This window comes from Sarcophilus harrisii, chromosome 1, assembly GCF_902635505.1.
Source record: "Sarcophilus harrisii chromosome 1, mSarHar1.11, whole genome shotgun sequence".
Classification (NCBI taxonomy): Eukaryota; Metazoa; Chordata; class Mammalia; order Dasyuromorphia; family Dasyuridae; genus Sarcophilus; species Sarcophilus harrisii.
The window spans coordinates 518,566,783-518,584,331 of record NC_045426.1 but is presented as its reverse complement, the minus strand read 5'-3'; the positions used below and the strand labels follow the sequence as shown (position 1 = coordinate 518,584,331).

At 32.3% G+C, this 17,549-nt stretch overlaps 1 protein-coding gene across 1 annotated transcript in view; it reads right to left on the bottom strand.

The window, feature by feature from the left end:
* Positions 1 to 17,549, bottom strand: part of DOK6 (docking protein 6) — a 672,272-nt gene that overhangs the window by 365,206 nt on the left and 289,517 nt on the right. Inside the window, exon 3 of the mRNA XM_031946695.1 lies at positions 9,599 to 9,713. Coding sequence (XP_031802555.1) covers positions 9,599 to 9,713 — 115 coding nt within the window. The remainder of the gene's footprint in view (positions 1 to 9,598; positions 9,714 to 17,549) is intronic.

Below are 17,549 nucleotides of genomic sequence, written 5' to 3'. Positions count from 1 at the left end.
AAGAGAAAAGAATGATAGCAGGATAGCAACATATCAGAACCATTTCTATCTGAATCCAATAAAAAGGTTGAGAATATGATTATGTGGATGAAGATGATGATAATAATAGTGATGATGATGGATATGACAAACCTAATGGTGATACCAGGAATAACAGAGAGCAATGATAATAAATCAATTATATTGATTGAGCACTTCCCAGGCTTTTTTGATAGCATTCTGCTCATTATTTCTTATAGAACAATAATATTCCTTCAAAATTCCATGTCACAATTTATTCAGTCATTCCTCAATTGATAGGTGCTCCCTCAATTTCCAATTTTTTATCTTGAGAAAAGAGCTGCTCTAAAAATGTTTATACATATAAGATCTTTAAAAAAAAAAATCTCATTTTGGGATTCATGCCTGGTATTGATTAGGTCAAAAGATATGCAAGATATTGTAACCCTTTTGGCATAGATCATATGTTTGATCATTTAAAATAATTATTATTTAAAAGTTAACATAGAACTTTCTGATGGTCTATTTTTTAGCACTAATTCATGTAAAAAAATCTAATAAATAGTCCGAAATTGAAACAAAACCCTGAAAGTACCAATTATAATCATACTTTTAGTTTTTAAAAACCATGACATGTCTCTTAATGCTTGAAAAAATGTTTATCTACATATCTTTATTACATAGTATTTGAGTTTAATCATATTAAAAGCTCTAATAATACTTGCTGCTTAATGAACTGTGGAAAGAAGAGGTAGGTCATCCTTTAACTACATTTCTTTTTTTGTGTGTGTGGATAAGAAACTTCAAACCATTAGGAATAGAAATTTGTTAACATAAATCTAATTTCATTTCAGACTACATCTCAAAACTTTGCTATTTGAGAAGTGGATAAAATGCCAGACCTGGTTTTCCTCATCATAATCTTGTGATGTAGGAAGTAAAACTATTTTATTTTTCCATTTTATAGATGAATAGCTTCCGTGAAGTTAAATGACTTGTATAAGGTCACAAGACAAATAAGTGATGGAGCCCTAGCTAGAACCCATGTTTTCTAACTTCATGTTGAAAGAAAGAATGATGGTTTATTTTTCTCACAATGGAAATCATAGAAGGGACTAGAAGGAATTTTATGAGATTATCTGTTGTAGTACCAAGGAAAGTAAGGATTTTATATTTTTCTAGACCTCCAAATCTTTTAGTTCTCCCTTAATAACTTATTCTAGCAACACAAAAGATACAGGCATTTGATAATTTATTTTCCCTTATAAAATAAAATTTCATCCACAGATGTAAAATATGTTAACAAAAATCTATGGCATTAGGGCTGAGGTCAGGAGGAAGTTAGATGGCAAGGTGGGTCAAGTTGGATGTTGATGACTTAGTTGCAGAGTCTGTTATTTTAATGAAATATGTGAAGCCATTCTATATCTAGCGCAATGAATTATTATCTTCATGCAGATAAAAAAAGATAATGGTGATGAATGACACAGAAACTAATTAGAACAGAAAATGATTGATTCTGCATAAACATACATTTAAACAGGCTATGTGCATAGAATTCCTCCTTTCCCTGAATCTATTCTGTCCATCTAAACACAGCAGCACTCTCATGATCTCCAAAGCAATAATCTCAATCTCTACTGTTGAAATTTCAGCTTGTTTTTGCTTGTAGGATATTTCATACTTCAAAAATCACATCTGTAATTTGCCATTAAAATTTTTTTAAAAAATCATTGTTATTCTTCAGCATGCCAGGGAGCCTGCTACTCCTGGTGTGCTGCATAGAGGACTGTTTTCTAATAGCAGGTTACTGTTAAGAGTCTGAAATTCACAGCTGAGATGAAATGGTCTTTGTCAGCAAGAATCCTTTGTTCTCATGGGAGCTTTTGTAGATGAGGTGAATACAGTACAAGCTGATTTTTTTTTTAATGGCTATACTAATTCTGGTGCCTTAATTATACACATATTAAAGAATTCTTCCTTACTTCCCACTCCCCCCATCCCATGAGCAATGTGAAGTCAAAAATCAGAAATATGTAAGCTTTTTGGTTTAATATTAAAATAACTAAAATAACTAAATTTTAAACTCAACATTTCACATTTAATTTATTGTATAGATGAGGCTTAAAAACCTTTTTAGCAGATAAACTGTAAGGAGGCATAGTACCATGGTATCAAACTCAAATAGAAATAGGGCAGTATTGACTTAGTTTTAAAATGTGATTTTACATACATATATATATATATAATTGCATTCTTACTTATTTTGTTAAATATTTCTCAGCGATTTTTAAATCTGGCATATTTAGAAGCATTGCTATAGGCCAGAAGGACACATTTGATTAGTAGTAATAGATAGATGAGAGTTGTATATGGAATCAGGAAGAACTGACGTGGAATCCTATAACTAGCTGGATTACCCTGAAAGGCAGCTGGTGGCACAGTGGGGAGAATATGGGAATGGGAGTTAGGAAATTATTGTTTAGTTGTTTTAGTTGTGTCTGACTTTTTGTAACCCCATCTGGGGTTTCTTGGCAAAGATACTGAGTGGTTTGCCATTTTCTTCTCCAGTTTATTTATAGAGGAGGAAATTGAGGCAAACAGAGTTAAGTGACTTGTCCAGAATCACACAGTTAATGTTTGATGCCAGATTTGAAATCAGGAAGATGAGTGTTTTTGACCCTAGTCCATTCTGCCATCTTGAAAATCAAAAAAAATAAGAATTTAAATCTATCCTCCAGACATTTACTACCTGAGTGAACCTGCATAAGTCGTTTAACTTAGTCTCTTAGTCACTTAGCCTCAATTTCCTTAATGTAAAATATGAATAATAATACCTAATTCTCCACGTTGCTGGGAGGATTAAATGAGATAATATTTGTAAAAGAAACACAGCACAGTGAATGGCACATAGTAGGTGCTATATATGAGCTTAATCTCTCCTTCCTTAAACAAATCATTCAACCTCTCTAGGCCTATTTCCTCACTTGTAAAATGAGATTCTTGGATTCATTAATCTCTAAGGGTCTGTATAAATATTTGTTCATAATATACAGGACTACTTGTCTGTGGGATAAGGTCTTTTTTTGTGTTGTTGTTCAAAGCATCAGGTTCTAAATGTAGAGTTTCTATTGTTGTCAGTCTTTACAGTTGTGCTGATGGCTTAAACAAAAGGAATAGGAAATTTCCTCCTGGAGATAATATCTAGGCTCTAATTGCATTTAGTAAAGCTTGTGTAGGTTATGACACTCCATCTGCCAATACAAGATGTCATCTTTCCTACAACTCAGAGTCATAGGGAGTTGTCTAGAGCATTGTGCAGTTGTGCCTTAGCCAGGGTCACATAACAAATATCTTTCAGAGGCAAGATGAGACTCAGGTCTTCCTGATGTTGAAACCAGTTATCTCTCCATTCCATCAAAACAGCTGTTTTCTATTTACTAAGCTCCAGCTGCCTCTAAAGGCAAATGAGTGTCAAAAAGCAGGATTGTTTAGAAGGGAATACTCCTGGCATTCTAAAGAGTCTTTCAAGCGTAAAGTCTTTCAAAGAAAAATAAAATATCTGCATGAATTCAAAGGGAAACTCAGTCCAGCAAGGGAATTTTGGAATACCCTTGGGTAAAATTCTTTAAATCATACAAAAAAAAGGTAACCCTGTTTGCCTCAATTTCCTCCTCTATAAATTTTCTTCCCCTCCTCTACCTACTGGGAAGGCAAGAAAAACAGTGGCAGCTCTATAGAAATATATATATATATATATATATATATATATATATATATATATATAAACTGAAAGTAGTGAGTACATATGATCTAATCCTTGTTGGTTCTAGTGGTAAAAAATTCTTAACTTGAGCTCTGTGAACTTTTAAAAAACCCACCACTTATTATGATAAAGGTATTTAAATATAATTGAGTCCTGTGCAAAATATTAATTTTATTTTATGCCAAAATATATATTTTTGCCAAAAAATAATATGATGCCAAAAAAAGGTTTAAAAAGTCACTGGTACAAGCATAATTCTTAACATCAGAATCCTATCTTCCTTCAAGACTGAGGTCAGAGGAAATCTTCCTTTCCCTGATCCTGTCAGGATCCCTTTTTAAATTATGCCTCTTTTACTTAGCTATATATATATATATATATATATATATATATATATATATATATATATCACATCACTGAAACTCCTTGATAGCCAGAACTATTTCATTTTTGTCTTTGTGTTTCCAGTATTTTTATGCCTTTTTTTTTTTGTTGCTAGTTCAGTGTTTATGTATAGTACCTGCCTAAGCTAATACACATTGAAGTGAATTGATTTCTTCTAACTCATTGCAAGAATTGCTGAATTACATATTTATGTAAGTGGTGATTTCTGCATACCGATTTAAACCTCTCATTCTAGGCCTTAAAAATTCTGCTGCTACATGCTTAGCTTAGCACAGCACAGGTATTGAAGCCAAGTTTAGTGTCTATCCAATCCATACATCTAATTCCCAAGATCTTTCAGATATCTGTATAGAAAAGAAAGAAATGGCTTTCTTTTAATTTCTGGGGATAACTATTATCCCAGAAGTGTCTTTAGTGCTTAGTAACATTTGTGATAACTGGAAGTCCCCTATATGGTATTGGAATGTAAATTTCTTAGAATAGTGAACTAGGAGAAGGTCCCCTTGAAGTATATGAGGAAATGACAAGATGGTAAAACAAATTAAGACAATCAGGTTTTGTAGTGACATCATATCAAGTAAGTCGTGTTTTTATAGCACTATATAATGCCACAAATTTTTTAGGAATTACTCACAAGATAGAATTTTAAATATAAAAGTTTGCAAATCCAAATGCTTTCTTAAATTCTGGAGTCTGGTTTATTTCCAAATCAAAAGTAAATGAATGTGATAATAAATCACGGTAAAAGAAAAAAAAATCAGGAAAACACCTTTGTTTAAATACTATCCAATAATACTCCATACAGCAATTCATAAATAGGGCATTCATTAGATTGAATAAATTATAATGATTTTCATATTAAGTGGATTTAATTGTTAATAAAAACCATCAACATTTTAAAAACCAGATAATCAGCAAGCATTTATTAAGTGTCAGGGATATGTTGATACTGGTATTAAAAAAGGGCAAATGATAGTTTCTTTCCTCAAGGGGTTCACATCATAATGGTAGTGACAGTATGGAAAAAATATGTATTTATGACATATATTCACTATGAATGTAAAATCATCTCACAGGGAAGAGAGTAGGATTTGAGTTGTGAGGTTTGAGTGTTTTGAGTGAGAAATTGCAAAAAAAGTAAATGTTGTTGAATTATGGTAAATGTGAAGAAGTTGAAGTATCAGAAAATTGGAATAGTAGAAAGAACTAGGTTGAGAAGAACTTCAAAAAACACAATATTTTATATCTGATACTAGAGGTAGTAAGGAGCCACTAGATTTGTTGTGTAAGGAGGTGACATGATCATATCTGTACTTTATGAAGCTCACTTTGGAAGTTGACGAAATCTGAGGCAAGAAAGTCAACCAAAAGGCTATTAAAACAGCCCAGGTATGAAGTTGTGAGTGGAAAGACATATAGGAGAGAAGTTGTGAAAGTTGAAATGACAAGATTTGGAAGAAGATTGGCTATGTGAAGAGAGTATGGGAGAGGAGCACCTGAACTGTGTTCCATTGTGACTATAAAGATGATGGTATCTTTAATAGTAATATGGAAGTTGAGAAGAGAAGAGGATTTAAAAGAAAAATTAATGAATAGTCTTTTGGATAGAAAGAAAAGGCCTGGACAGAGCCTGGAAGGTAAACCATCTACAGTTAATATCATGAAATAGATGTAAAATCATCAGAGAAAACTAAGGAGTAAAGAAAAAATATTTTTACAAATAGTTAAGTATGAAAGAAATTTTAAAAATGTGTAAAATAAATGTTATGTTATTTTTTTCTGAAAATAACACACTATCAGACACAAATTTGATCTTCAATAAATTAAATTTCCAAAATTTGATTTAAAAAAAAGATGAAAAAAAGCTGCTTGAAATATTATCACTCCCTTCTTTCCAAAGTGGTACACAAAAGCAAGGTCTTGAGAGTCCTACTGAGAACTCAAGATCTCACTGCCTTCTAGCAGATGCAGCAATACTATTTCCTTTCCTCTTCTTTGCTCCTCCAAAGAAAGGGCCACAATTGTTCATGAATGAAATTTGGGGGATGAGTTAGGCTGTCTCTTCCCAATTTGAGAGACTTGAGATAAATACTAAAGGATAACACAAGTACACACTAAATGAATAGGCTTCTTCCTCTCTCCTCTCTGAATAAGGTAGAGCTTGGGCACTAGCAACCTAGGACTCTGTGGGAAGAAGCCCAAGAAATAATCTGCTGAGAGTGTCTACTTGCTAAGACAAACCCAGAAACTATATGAATAAAATTACAAAATACTTTTTACACAAATAAAATCAGATCTAAGCAATTGGAAAAATATCAAATGCTTATGGGTAGGTTGAGATAATATAATAAAATGACAATTCTATTTAAATTGTTCTACTTGTTCAGTGCTATAACAATTAAACTGCCAAAAAATTATCTTATAGAGCTAGAAAAAGTAGTAACAATATTTATCTGGAAGAACAAAAGCTCAAGAATATCAAGGGAATTAATGGAAAAGATTCAAAGGACAATGGACTAGCAGTACCAGATCTAATACTCTATTATAAAGTGGCAGTTATCAAAAACATATGTTACTGGCTAAGAAAAAGAGTGGTGAATCAGTAGAATAGGTTAAATACACATAATACAACAATCAATGACTACATTAATCTAATATTTGATAAACTCCAAAACTTTAGCTTTTGGGATAAGAACTTACTATTTCACAAATATTTTTGAGAACCCTGGAAAATAGTATGTTAGAAATTCGGCATAGACCTACATCCCACACACTATATTAAAAATAAGATCAAAATGGCTCCATAATTTGGATATAAAGGATGATAACATAAGCAAATTAGGAGAGCAAGGGAAAGTTTACCTTTGAGATATATGGAAAAGGCAGGAATTTAAGACAAAAGCAGAACCAGAAGCAATTATAAAATGCAAAATGGACAGCTCTGATTACATTAAATTAAAAAAGGTTTTGCACAAACAAAACAACACAAACAAAATTAGAAGGAAAGTACAAAGCTGGAAAAAAATTTTTTACAGCCAGTGTTTCTGATAAAGGCCCCATTTTTAAAATATATAAAGAAATTTGTTAAATTTATAAGAATATAAGTCATTCTCCAAATGACAAATGGTCAAAGGATACAAACAGATAATTTTCAGATGAGGAAATTAAAACTATCTCTATTCATATGAAAAAATGCTCCAAATCACTATTGATTAGAGAAATGCAAATTAAAACAATGCTGGGTTATCACCTCACATCTCTCAGATTGACTGTGATGACAAGAAAAGATAATGCTAAATATTGGAGGGGATGTGGGAAAACTGGGTCACTAATACATTGTTGGGGGAATTGTGAAATGATATGCATACCTTTTGATCCAGCACTGTCACTACTGGATCTATACCCCAAGGAAATCATAAAGGAGAGAAAATTATTCACATGTGCAAAATTGTTTCTGGCAGCTCTTTGTGTGGTGATAAGGAATTGGAAAATTAGTAGATGCCCATCAATTTGGAAATGGCTGAATAAGTTATGGTATATGAAAGTAACGGAATATTATTATTCTATAAAAATGATGAACAAGCTGATTTTAGAAAGGCCTAGAAAGATTTACATCACATGATACTGAACAAAACTAGCAAAACCAGGAATACATTGTACATAGGAGCAGCAAGATTGTGCAATGATCAACCATGAAAGACTTGGTTTTTCTCACTGGTTCAGTAATCCAAAGGCAATTTCAATAAACTCTACATGGATAGTGCCAATTGCATCCAGAAAGAGAAATATGGAGATTGAATGAAAATCAGCATAGGCTGTGTTCCTATTTCTTGTTTGTTTTGTTTTGTTTTTCCTCTTGTGGTCTTTCCCTTTTGTTCTGATTATTTCTTTTCCAACTGATTCAAAGGGAAATGTGTTTTTTTTTTAAGAATGTACTTGTATAACAAGAAAAAAAATCTTCTTTTTTCTTCCAAAAATAATTACATTAAATTAAAAAAAAGAAACAATCTGCATGATCCTCCTCTTTTGCCAATTGGTCACAAATTCTACTAATATCATTGTCATACTCACTTTTATAAAGATATATATTAAAAGCAGATGAAAATATATGTGTGTGTGTGTGTGTGTGTGTGTGTAAAAGAACAGGGATGGGAAAAGAGGAAGGAAGGAAGGAAGGAGAAAAAGAGGGAGGGAGTCACACATACCCATACACACACACAGACAGAGACAGAGACAGGAAAAGAGAGAAGAAAAAAGGAGCATGTAACTGCAAGCAGTCCAGTGTAATTGTATTATAAAATGTGTAGAGAGAAATAAGATGTAAGAAGACTGAAGAGGTAGGAATGAGTAAGAGTCTGAAAAGTTTTAAATACTCAATTGTCGATTAAAAAAAGAAAAAGAACACAACATTTGATTCTGGAGGTTCATAGGAAGAACTGCTGTTTTTTGAAGCAAGAAGGTGACAAAGTCAGACCTATGCTTTGGGAAAAATCACCTTGGCAAATTAATAAGTTGGAATGGGGAGAGATATGAGAGTCAGAAATACAAGTTAAAAGCCCATTACAGTGGACCAGGTGAGAATGAAGGGCTGAGTTAGAGTTGTGCCTATATGAATATAAAGAAGAGGACATCTAAGGGTGACATTAGAAGGTAAAAATGAAAAGATTTAACAGTGGATTGCATCCATGGGGTGAGCAGCAGTGAGGAGTTGAGAATGACACCAGAGTTGTAGTACGAGGTATTAAAAATATAATGATGCCCTTTGATAATGATAGCTTTGAGCTCAAGCTTTTTTCAACTACTTCATGCTATTTCTCATCAAGGTACAATTAGGCACCAAGTGAAATGATATACTACATCCCACAGGGATTCAAAATGACAAATACAGCAAGCTTAACCTTATATCTTAATAATATAATAGGACTTTATGAACCACATCATTAAAATCCATTTGAAAGTTTATTTATTTTTAGATTCTAACAGCTGTGCCCATAATAAATTGTTTAAAGTTCAGTTTTCTATCATCTTGAGACTCAGACTGTGCTTTGTTGCTCTTCTGCAGTGACAGTGTTATTATCATCCTACCAATAGTTTAGCGTTACTTGGCAAGAACATGACTATACATCCCAAATGTGACTGATTCACATTTTGCGAGCAGTGTTTACTTAATTTTAAGAGTGAGGACAGAGGACCTACAAAGTTCTGAAACCATATGGGAGAAACACACATAGGCAAATAATAATCAATCTTCCAAAGTATCTGTAAAATCAATATTTCCAGCTTCTTCCTAAAGATAAAATAAAAGATCTAGAACACATTTTCACTAAGATAAGGTAACCAATTTATACAGTATCTCAGTCCATTAGAGCCATTATTTTGGAAGCAGCTCAATTTCCTCATGTTGGAACAATGCTAGTAATTGCTTACCTGACTCACAGGCAAATGTCTTTGACGTCTCATCATGAAAGATAATTGCCACTGCATGCTTCTTAGTCTCTCGAGGCAGTCTGGTTATGTTTTTGATGTTGTGCAGTTCAGTTACCTTGAAAGAAAAAAAATCAAACCAAAGAGATTGTATAAATTTTTAATGAATAATCTTTAACCAAAATATTCTATTTTCATTTAAAAAAATCATTTCTAAAGGGTGTTTACATTTTTATTGTTTTTTTTGCTGTTGTTATTTTTAACCCTTAGATTTTTCCAATGTTATCCTGCCTTTGATGATCAGAAATATTATTTTTCAAGATTTTGAATAAAATTTGAGCGTAATATAATTGACTCTCTTGGCTCCTTTGCAGCTTTATACAAAGAATATCCAACACTTTTCTGATTAAAGAAAAAAGGAAAAAAAAATGGAACAAACATTTCTAGAGAGATTTTACAAACTTTTCAGTTAATATGTCATTGTTTATTAACTTTAACTGTAGCAAGTTTTTACTACCAGGAAATTCAAACCTGCTTGTTAGTACAATTACTACTTTTTTATTTGTAATACTACAGTTCCTATTTTTTTTTCTTTTTTGGTCCTATGTGAGAGACAAATAGGAAATGTTTGGTTTTCATCCTTTCCCTCATGTTGTCTTATGAATATTCAATGAGGAAGATTCTTATTATTTAACTACTTAAGTTTTATTTTTCCCTTCGATATATATTTAGCAAATATACTCATTAATATATATCTTTTTTCCTCTTCTGAAGCAGTGTATTTAGTGGTTAAAAAGAAAGTCAGAGGATATTAACCAGTTCATCAATGAAAGAGTATGATTTGTTTTTGCTTTTGTTAACATAATAAAAGATGATAGATTGGTTTTACTTAAAATATCCTAAGAATATATCCCTTTATAAAATTTATTCATTACTTTTCAACATTTATTTTTATAATATTTTGATTTCCATTTTTTCTCCTTCCCTCCTTCCCCCTCCCCAAAATGGCAATCAATATGATATGTTATACATGTACAATCATATTAAATAGATTCCCACATTAGTCATGTTAATCAGGACAAAAGAGAAAAACCATGAGAAAGAAAAAACAACAAAAAAAAAAAAGAAAGAAAAGAATGCACTTTGATCTACATTCAGATTTCATAACTCTTTCTCAGGATGTGGATAGAATTTTCTATGAGTTTTTGGGATTCTCTTAGATCATTATATTGCTGAGAAGGGCAAAATCTATGAGAGTTGATCATCTGCACTATGTTGTCATTACTATATATAATGTTCTCTTGGTTTAGATCCCTTCACTCAGCATCAGTTCATATAATGCTGCTTGTTCCATTACATTCACATAAAGCAGTTTGTCCAGCCATTCCAAATTCATGAACATGCCCTCAATTTCCAAATTTTTCCACAAAGAGAAATGCTATAAATATTTTTGTACATGTGGGTCCTTTTTCCCTTTTTGTGATTTCTTTGGGAAACAGACCTAGTACTGGTAATGCTGTAGCAAAGGAGTATACACAGTTTTATAGTTTGGGGGACATAGTTAAAAGTTACTTAATAATGGTTGGATCAGATCACAACTACACCAAGTCTTTCAAGTTTGCCACATCCTCTTCAACATTTACCAATTTTTTCTGTTAATCTGCTAGCTGTGAAGTGGTAACTCAGAGTTGTTTTTATCTGCATTTTGCTAATCAACAGTGACAGAGCATTTTTCATATTTTTTCATCGATGGCTTTAATATCTTCATCTGAAAACTTCACATTTTTGACAATTTATCAATTGGAGAATGGCTTGTATTTTTAATTTCTCTATAGTTTTAGAAATGAGGCCTTTATTAAAAACTGGCAGTAAAAATTGTTTCCCAGTTTTCTGCTTCCCTTCTAATTTTGGTCACATTGGCTTTTTAATTTATTGTAATAAAATTTATTTGTCTTGCATTTCATAATACAAGATATCAACTGTTGGGTCATAAATTCTTCCTTTCTCTATAAATCCGACAGTTAAATCATTCTTTGTTCTCCTAATGTACTTATGGTCTTACCCTTTATATCTAAATCGCAAACCCATTTTGATATTGATATGAGGCTAAGGTTTGTTCTTGTAACAAGATATTTATTTAAAAAATTAGATATTGTATTCATCTGACATAATTTTGAAATGACTGAAAACTACGTAGGAAGTTCTATAAATTTCAATTAAATACAATACACATTCTTTAAACTCCTACTAAGTATAGAGTGCTATCTTTGATCCTAAACGTAGATATTAACCTGCTCTCTTGCAGTCTATAATCTAATAACTATTAGGATAATTATTGTATTAAATTGAAAAAATTCTATTAAGCAATATAAATTAATTAGGGAAAAAAACACTGAATAACTGTCAATCATATGTATCTTACTTTCCCAATAAATCTTGCTAACACATCTATAAGAAAACCTCAACAGTTAACAGCAAGAATACTATCATTCTCATTAGTATTTATAGAACAATTTTTGAGCAATTTTATAACAGAAAAGAATTGTATACTTTTAAAGGATTTTAGAGTTTTTCTACAGCAATAGGCGAGAATTCCCACTATAGCATACAAAAACTATCATCATCCATTTAAAGATTTTCAATGTTAAGTACTAATTCACTATTTCATGATAGTCCATTAAAGTTTTGGACCACCTTTAAATTTTAGGATATTTTTCCTTGTTTCAAGCTGAGATCTATCTTACAGCAAATTCCACCTATTGTTTCAGGTTTTCCTTCTGGAAACAAACAGCAGCTAAGTACTCAATTTCTCTTCCACATAATGGGCTTTCAAATACTTAAAGACAAATATCTTCTCTTCCCTAACTCTTCTATTATTTAGGCTAAAGTTATTGCAACTGATTCTTATATGACATGGTTTGTCCTTGCTTTACTCTAATAAAAAACTTTTTGTTTTCAAAATATATACATGGATAATTTTCAACATTCATCCTTACAAAATCTTCTGTTGTAAATTTTCTCCCTCCCTGCCCCCTAGATGGCCACCCCTAAAGGGTGTGGGGAAGGGAGGGAGAAAATTTCTTCTATACATATTTCCACAAATATTATGCTGCACAAGAAAAATCAGATCAAAAAGGGAAAAAATGAGAAAAAAAATACAAGCAAACAACAACAAAAAGAGTGACCCACACTCAATCTCCACAGTCCTTTTCCTGGGTGCAGATGGCTCTCTTCATCACAAGACCATTGGAACTGGCCTGAATCATATCTTGTTGAAGATAGCCATGACCATTATATGATGAAGTGATCATCATATAATCTTGCTGTTTCTGTGTACAATGATTTCCTGATTCTTCTCATTTCACTTAGCATCAGTTCATGTAAGTCTCTTTAGGTATCTCTGAAATCATCCTGCTGATCATTTATTATAGAACAATAAGATTCCATAGCATTCATGTATAATAACTTATTCAGCCATTCTCCAAATGATGGGCAGCCACTCAGTTTCCAGGTTCTTGCCCCGACAAAAAAGACTGCCACAAACATTTCGCACATGGGTCCCTTTCCCTCTTTTATGATCTCTTTGGGATACAAACCCAACTCTACTTGTTGGTCTTTTAGATAAATTTCAGTTTGCCAATATTCCTTTAAAAATGCAGTGCCCCTAAATGAACACAACTTTGAAGAGCTCTGTTCTTTGGTCTAGGGATGCAGAGTACAACAGTCCTATATTGCTTTCCTCTTGATGGCTTTTAATTTACCTAATATAACATAAGATTATGCTAGTTTTTCTTTGCTTCTGCATTAAATCATTAATATTTAGTTAATAGTCTACTAAAGTCACCAGAATTTTTCATATGACCTGTTGTCTTATCATATATTCTTGCTTCCTACTTGTGGCTAATTTCCAAAAAAACTCAACTGAATCCTTATTAAATTTCATTTCTTTATTTTTTTTACATAAACTTTTTATTTACAAAGCATATGCATGGGTAATTTTTGGAATTGGAACCATTTGTTCCAAAATTTTCCCCTCCTCCCTACTCCCTCTTCTAGTTAGCAGGTAGTCCAATACATGTTAAATACGTTGAAATACATGTTAAATCAACATATGTATACATATTTATACAGTTATCTTGCTGCACAAGAAAAATCAGACCAAGAAGGAAGAAAAAAAACTGAGAAAGAAAAAAAAATGCAAGCAAACAACAATAGAGTGAAAATGCTATGTTGTGGTCCACACTCAGTTCCCACAGGCCTCTCTTTGGATGTAGATGGCTATCTTCATCACTGAAAAAATGGAACTGGTTAGAATCATATTGTTGATGAGAGCCATGTCCATTGGAATTGAATGATGTATAGCCTCATTGTTGCTGTGTATAATGATCTCCTGGTTCTGCTCACTTCACTTAGCATCAGTTCATGTAAGTCTCCAAGCCTCTCTGAAATCATCTGCTGGTTGTTTCTTACAGAACAATATTCCATAACATTCATATATCACAAATTATTCAGCCGTTCTCCAATTGATGGGCATTCACTCAGTTTCCAGTTTCTGGCCACTACAAAAAGGACTGCCACAAACATTCTTGCACATACAGGTCCCTTTCCCTTCTTTAAGATTTCTTTGGGATATAAGCCCAGTAGTAGCACTGCTGGATCAAAGACTATGCACAGTTTGATACTTTTTTGAGCATAGTTCCAAATTGCTCTCCAGAATGGCTGGATGCATTCACAATTCTACCCACAATTTATCAGTCCCAGTTTTCCCACATCCCTTCCAATATTCATCTTTATCATTTCCTATCACCTTAGCCAATCTGACTGGTGTGTAGTGGTATCTCAGAGTTGGCTTAATTTGCATTTCTTTGATCAATTGTGATTTGGAGCACCTTTTCATTTGGCTAGAAATAGTTTCCATTTCTTCATCTGAAAATTATCTTCATATCCTTTGACAATTTATCAATTGGAGAATGGCTTGATTTCTTATAAATTAGAGTAAATTCTCTATATATTTTGGAAATGAGGCCTTTATCAGATCCTTTGGATGTAAAAATATTTTCCCAGTTTATTGCTTCTCTTCTAATCTTGTCTGCATTAGTTTTATTTGTACAAAAACTTTTGAACTTGATATGATCAATATTATCTATTTTGTGATCAATAATGATCTTTAGTTCTTCTTTGGTTACAAAATCCTTCCTCCTCTACAATATGAGAGATAAACCAGCCTATGTTCTTCTAATCTCTTTATAATATCATTCTTTTTGTCTAGATCATGAACCCATTTTCAACCTTATCTTGGTATATGCTGTTAGGTGTGGGTCTATATCTACTTTCTGCCATACTAGTTTCCAATTTTTCCAGCAGTTTTTTTCAAAAAGTGAATTCTTATCCCAAAAGTTTGGGCCTTTAGGTTTGTCAAATACTAGATTGCTATAGTCATTGACTATTTTGTTCTGTGAACCTAATATATTCCATTGATCAACTTCTCTATTTCTTAGCCAATACCAAATGGTGTTGATGACCACTGCTTTATAACATAGTTTTAGATCTGGTAGAGCTAGTCCACATTCATTTGATTTTCTCTCCATTAATTCCTTTGAAATTCTTGACTTTTTGTTGTTCCAGATGAATTTTGTTGTTATTTTTTCTAGGTCAGTAAAATAGTTTCTTGGGAGTTTGATTGGTATAGCACTAAATAAAGAGATTAGTTTTGGGAGTGTTGTCATCTTTATTATATTTGCTAAACCTATCCAAGACCACTTTATATTTTTCCAGTTGCTTAGATCTGACTTTATTTGTGTGGAAAGTGTTTTGTTCATATAGTTCCTGACTTTCCCTTGGCAGATAGATTACCAAATATTTCATACTATCGGCAGTTATTTTAAATGGAATTTCTCTTTGTATCTCTTGCTGTTGGATTTTATTAGTGATATATAAAAATGTTGATGATTTATGTGAATTTATTTTGTATCCTGAAACTTTGCTAAAGTTGTAGATTATTTTTAATAGTTTTTAGTTGATTTTCTAGCATTAAATTTCATTTTAAAGATTCAGTTTATGATAGCCAGTTGAGATATTTTGGGGTAGAGAATCTGCCATCCAACATGATAACTTATCCTTCTTAATTTTGTGACATTAAGACATTTGATAATCATATAATCTATCCTTTTCCAATTATTGATTAGATAATCTGTGGCTCAAATTCCATTTCCATGTTACTCTCCTCAGTGGTGGAGATTAATTATTGAATGATCTACAGGGAAATGTGATCATCAAAAGCCTGGGAGAAGAGAGATCCTGGTTTTCTGAATTCTAGCTTTTAGAAAGAAGGAATGTAGTTCTAGAATCTTTACAGTTTATTGAAGTAAAGAAAGACTTGGAAGAAATCAATATGTAGAAGAGCTGGAACCTTAGTAATGCCCCTATACCCAGCTTACTTCCCTGGAGACATTTGATAATTTCCCTAGAGTAAATTTTAAGTGAGATATCTGAGCGCTCTCTCTCTCTCTCTTTCTCTCTCTTTGTTTCTCTCTATAGCTCTCTCTTTCTCTTTCTGTCAATAAGTTATATTTAGATAAGGATATTGATAAGTTCACTTAATAGAGCAGAAAGTAAGGTAGGTATATTTATAACAAGGAGAATTAAAATGATCTAATTAGTCATGGAAGAAATTTAAGAGGTTGTAGAATTTAAGAGGTGGGGATAAAAGAGGGAGAAACATTAGAAAACTTGAATAAAAAAGGTCTTTCAATAAAAATGTGAGATGTGGGATGTTGGGAAAATATTGACTCAATAAGTGGACTATGATGAGGAAATTGTGAGGAAACTTTAGTAGAAAAGGCAAAGGCCAGTGTTTATTGTTGCATCATTATCCAGATAATGTTGTCAACGAGAAGAATAAGGGGCTAAACACCTAGGAAAAGGCAACAATATGAACAGGATTAAAAAAAAGAGACATTATAAATATTCCAAGGGAATATTTAGAAAGTATAAAGAATAACTTCAGGAAGTGAATCAAGTTGTATTCTTAATGACAATAAAACTCAAAGGAGCTTCTATCTTATGAGCAGAAATGTCTTGACAATAGTTGTTCAAATAGCTGCTTAATTTTCTCATTGTATTTTAAAATTTACTAGTTCAGGGCTATCTTTAGTTTAGCTCTACTCTGTTTGGTCAGCACCCCTGGGACCAAAGAGCATTTGATGATGTCTGAACAGGCTTCCCTGTATCAGAATCTTCTAACAGAAGTACTCTCTTCAGGCCTAGACAGGTGCTTGATTTTATCACTTTTTATTGGAAACAGAGAAAAAAGAGTAAAAACAGTCCAAGATATACCAATGAATTGCTTTGAAGTGCAAGGTAAGAATTCTTGTTTTATATTGTAATCTAGTCAGAAAACATCATAAAGTCCTAAAGAAGTGTCTTGTATAGTCAAGGTGGAAGATAAAAAAAGACAATTTGGCAGCATTACCAAAAATTTCTAAGAATGGGCAGCACTAAAAGTGGGAATTTGAAGAAAGAAAAATTGAGGGATGAATAGACTATAGACATGGTAAGTAATTACAGAGGCAGAGAAAACCTGTATTTAGGAAATGTTCCTTTAAATTAGAAAAATTAATTAAACAGATTAGATGACATGAAAAATAAAGAACAGTAATAATTTGAGAATAACTTTGAGGCATTGTTTTATTTTTATCATGGCAATAGATATTGCAATATTGCTCCCCAATAAGAACTTAACATAAAGAAATCATACAAGGTCTCTGTCAATCTAGATTTGGAATTTGGAATGAGACAGCTTGATTGAGTTGACTAACTGATAAAAAGGCTTGGCTCAAAAGTGAAAAAAGCATAAGCATGGACAGGTGGCTGGTTCCACCATTGCTCCCCCTTCCTTTCGCAGGAAATTTTCAGACTAATATTTTTAAAAGTTTTTTTTTTTTTTACTGTATAT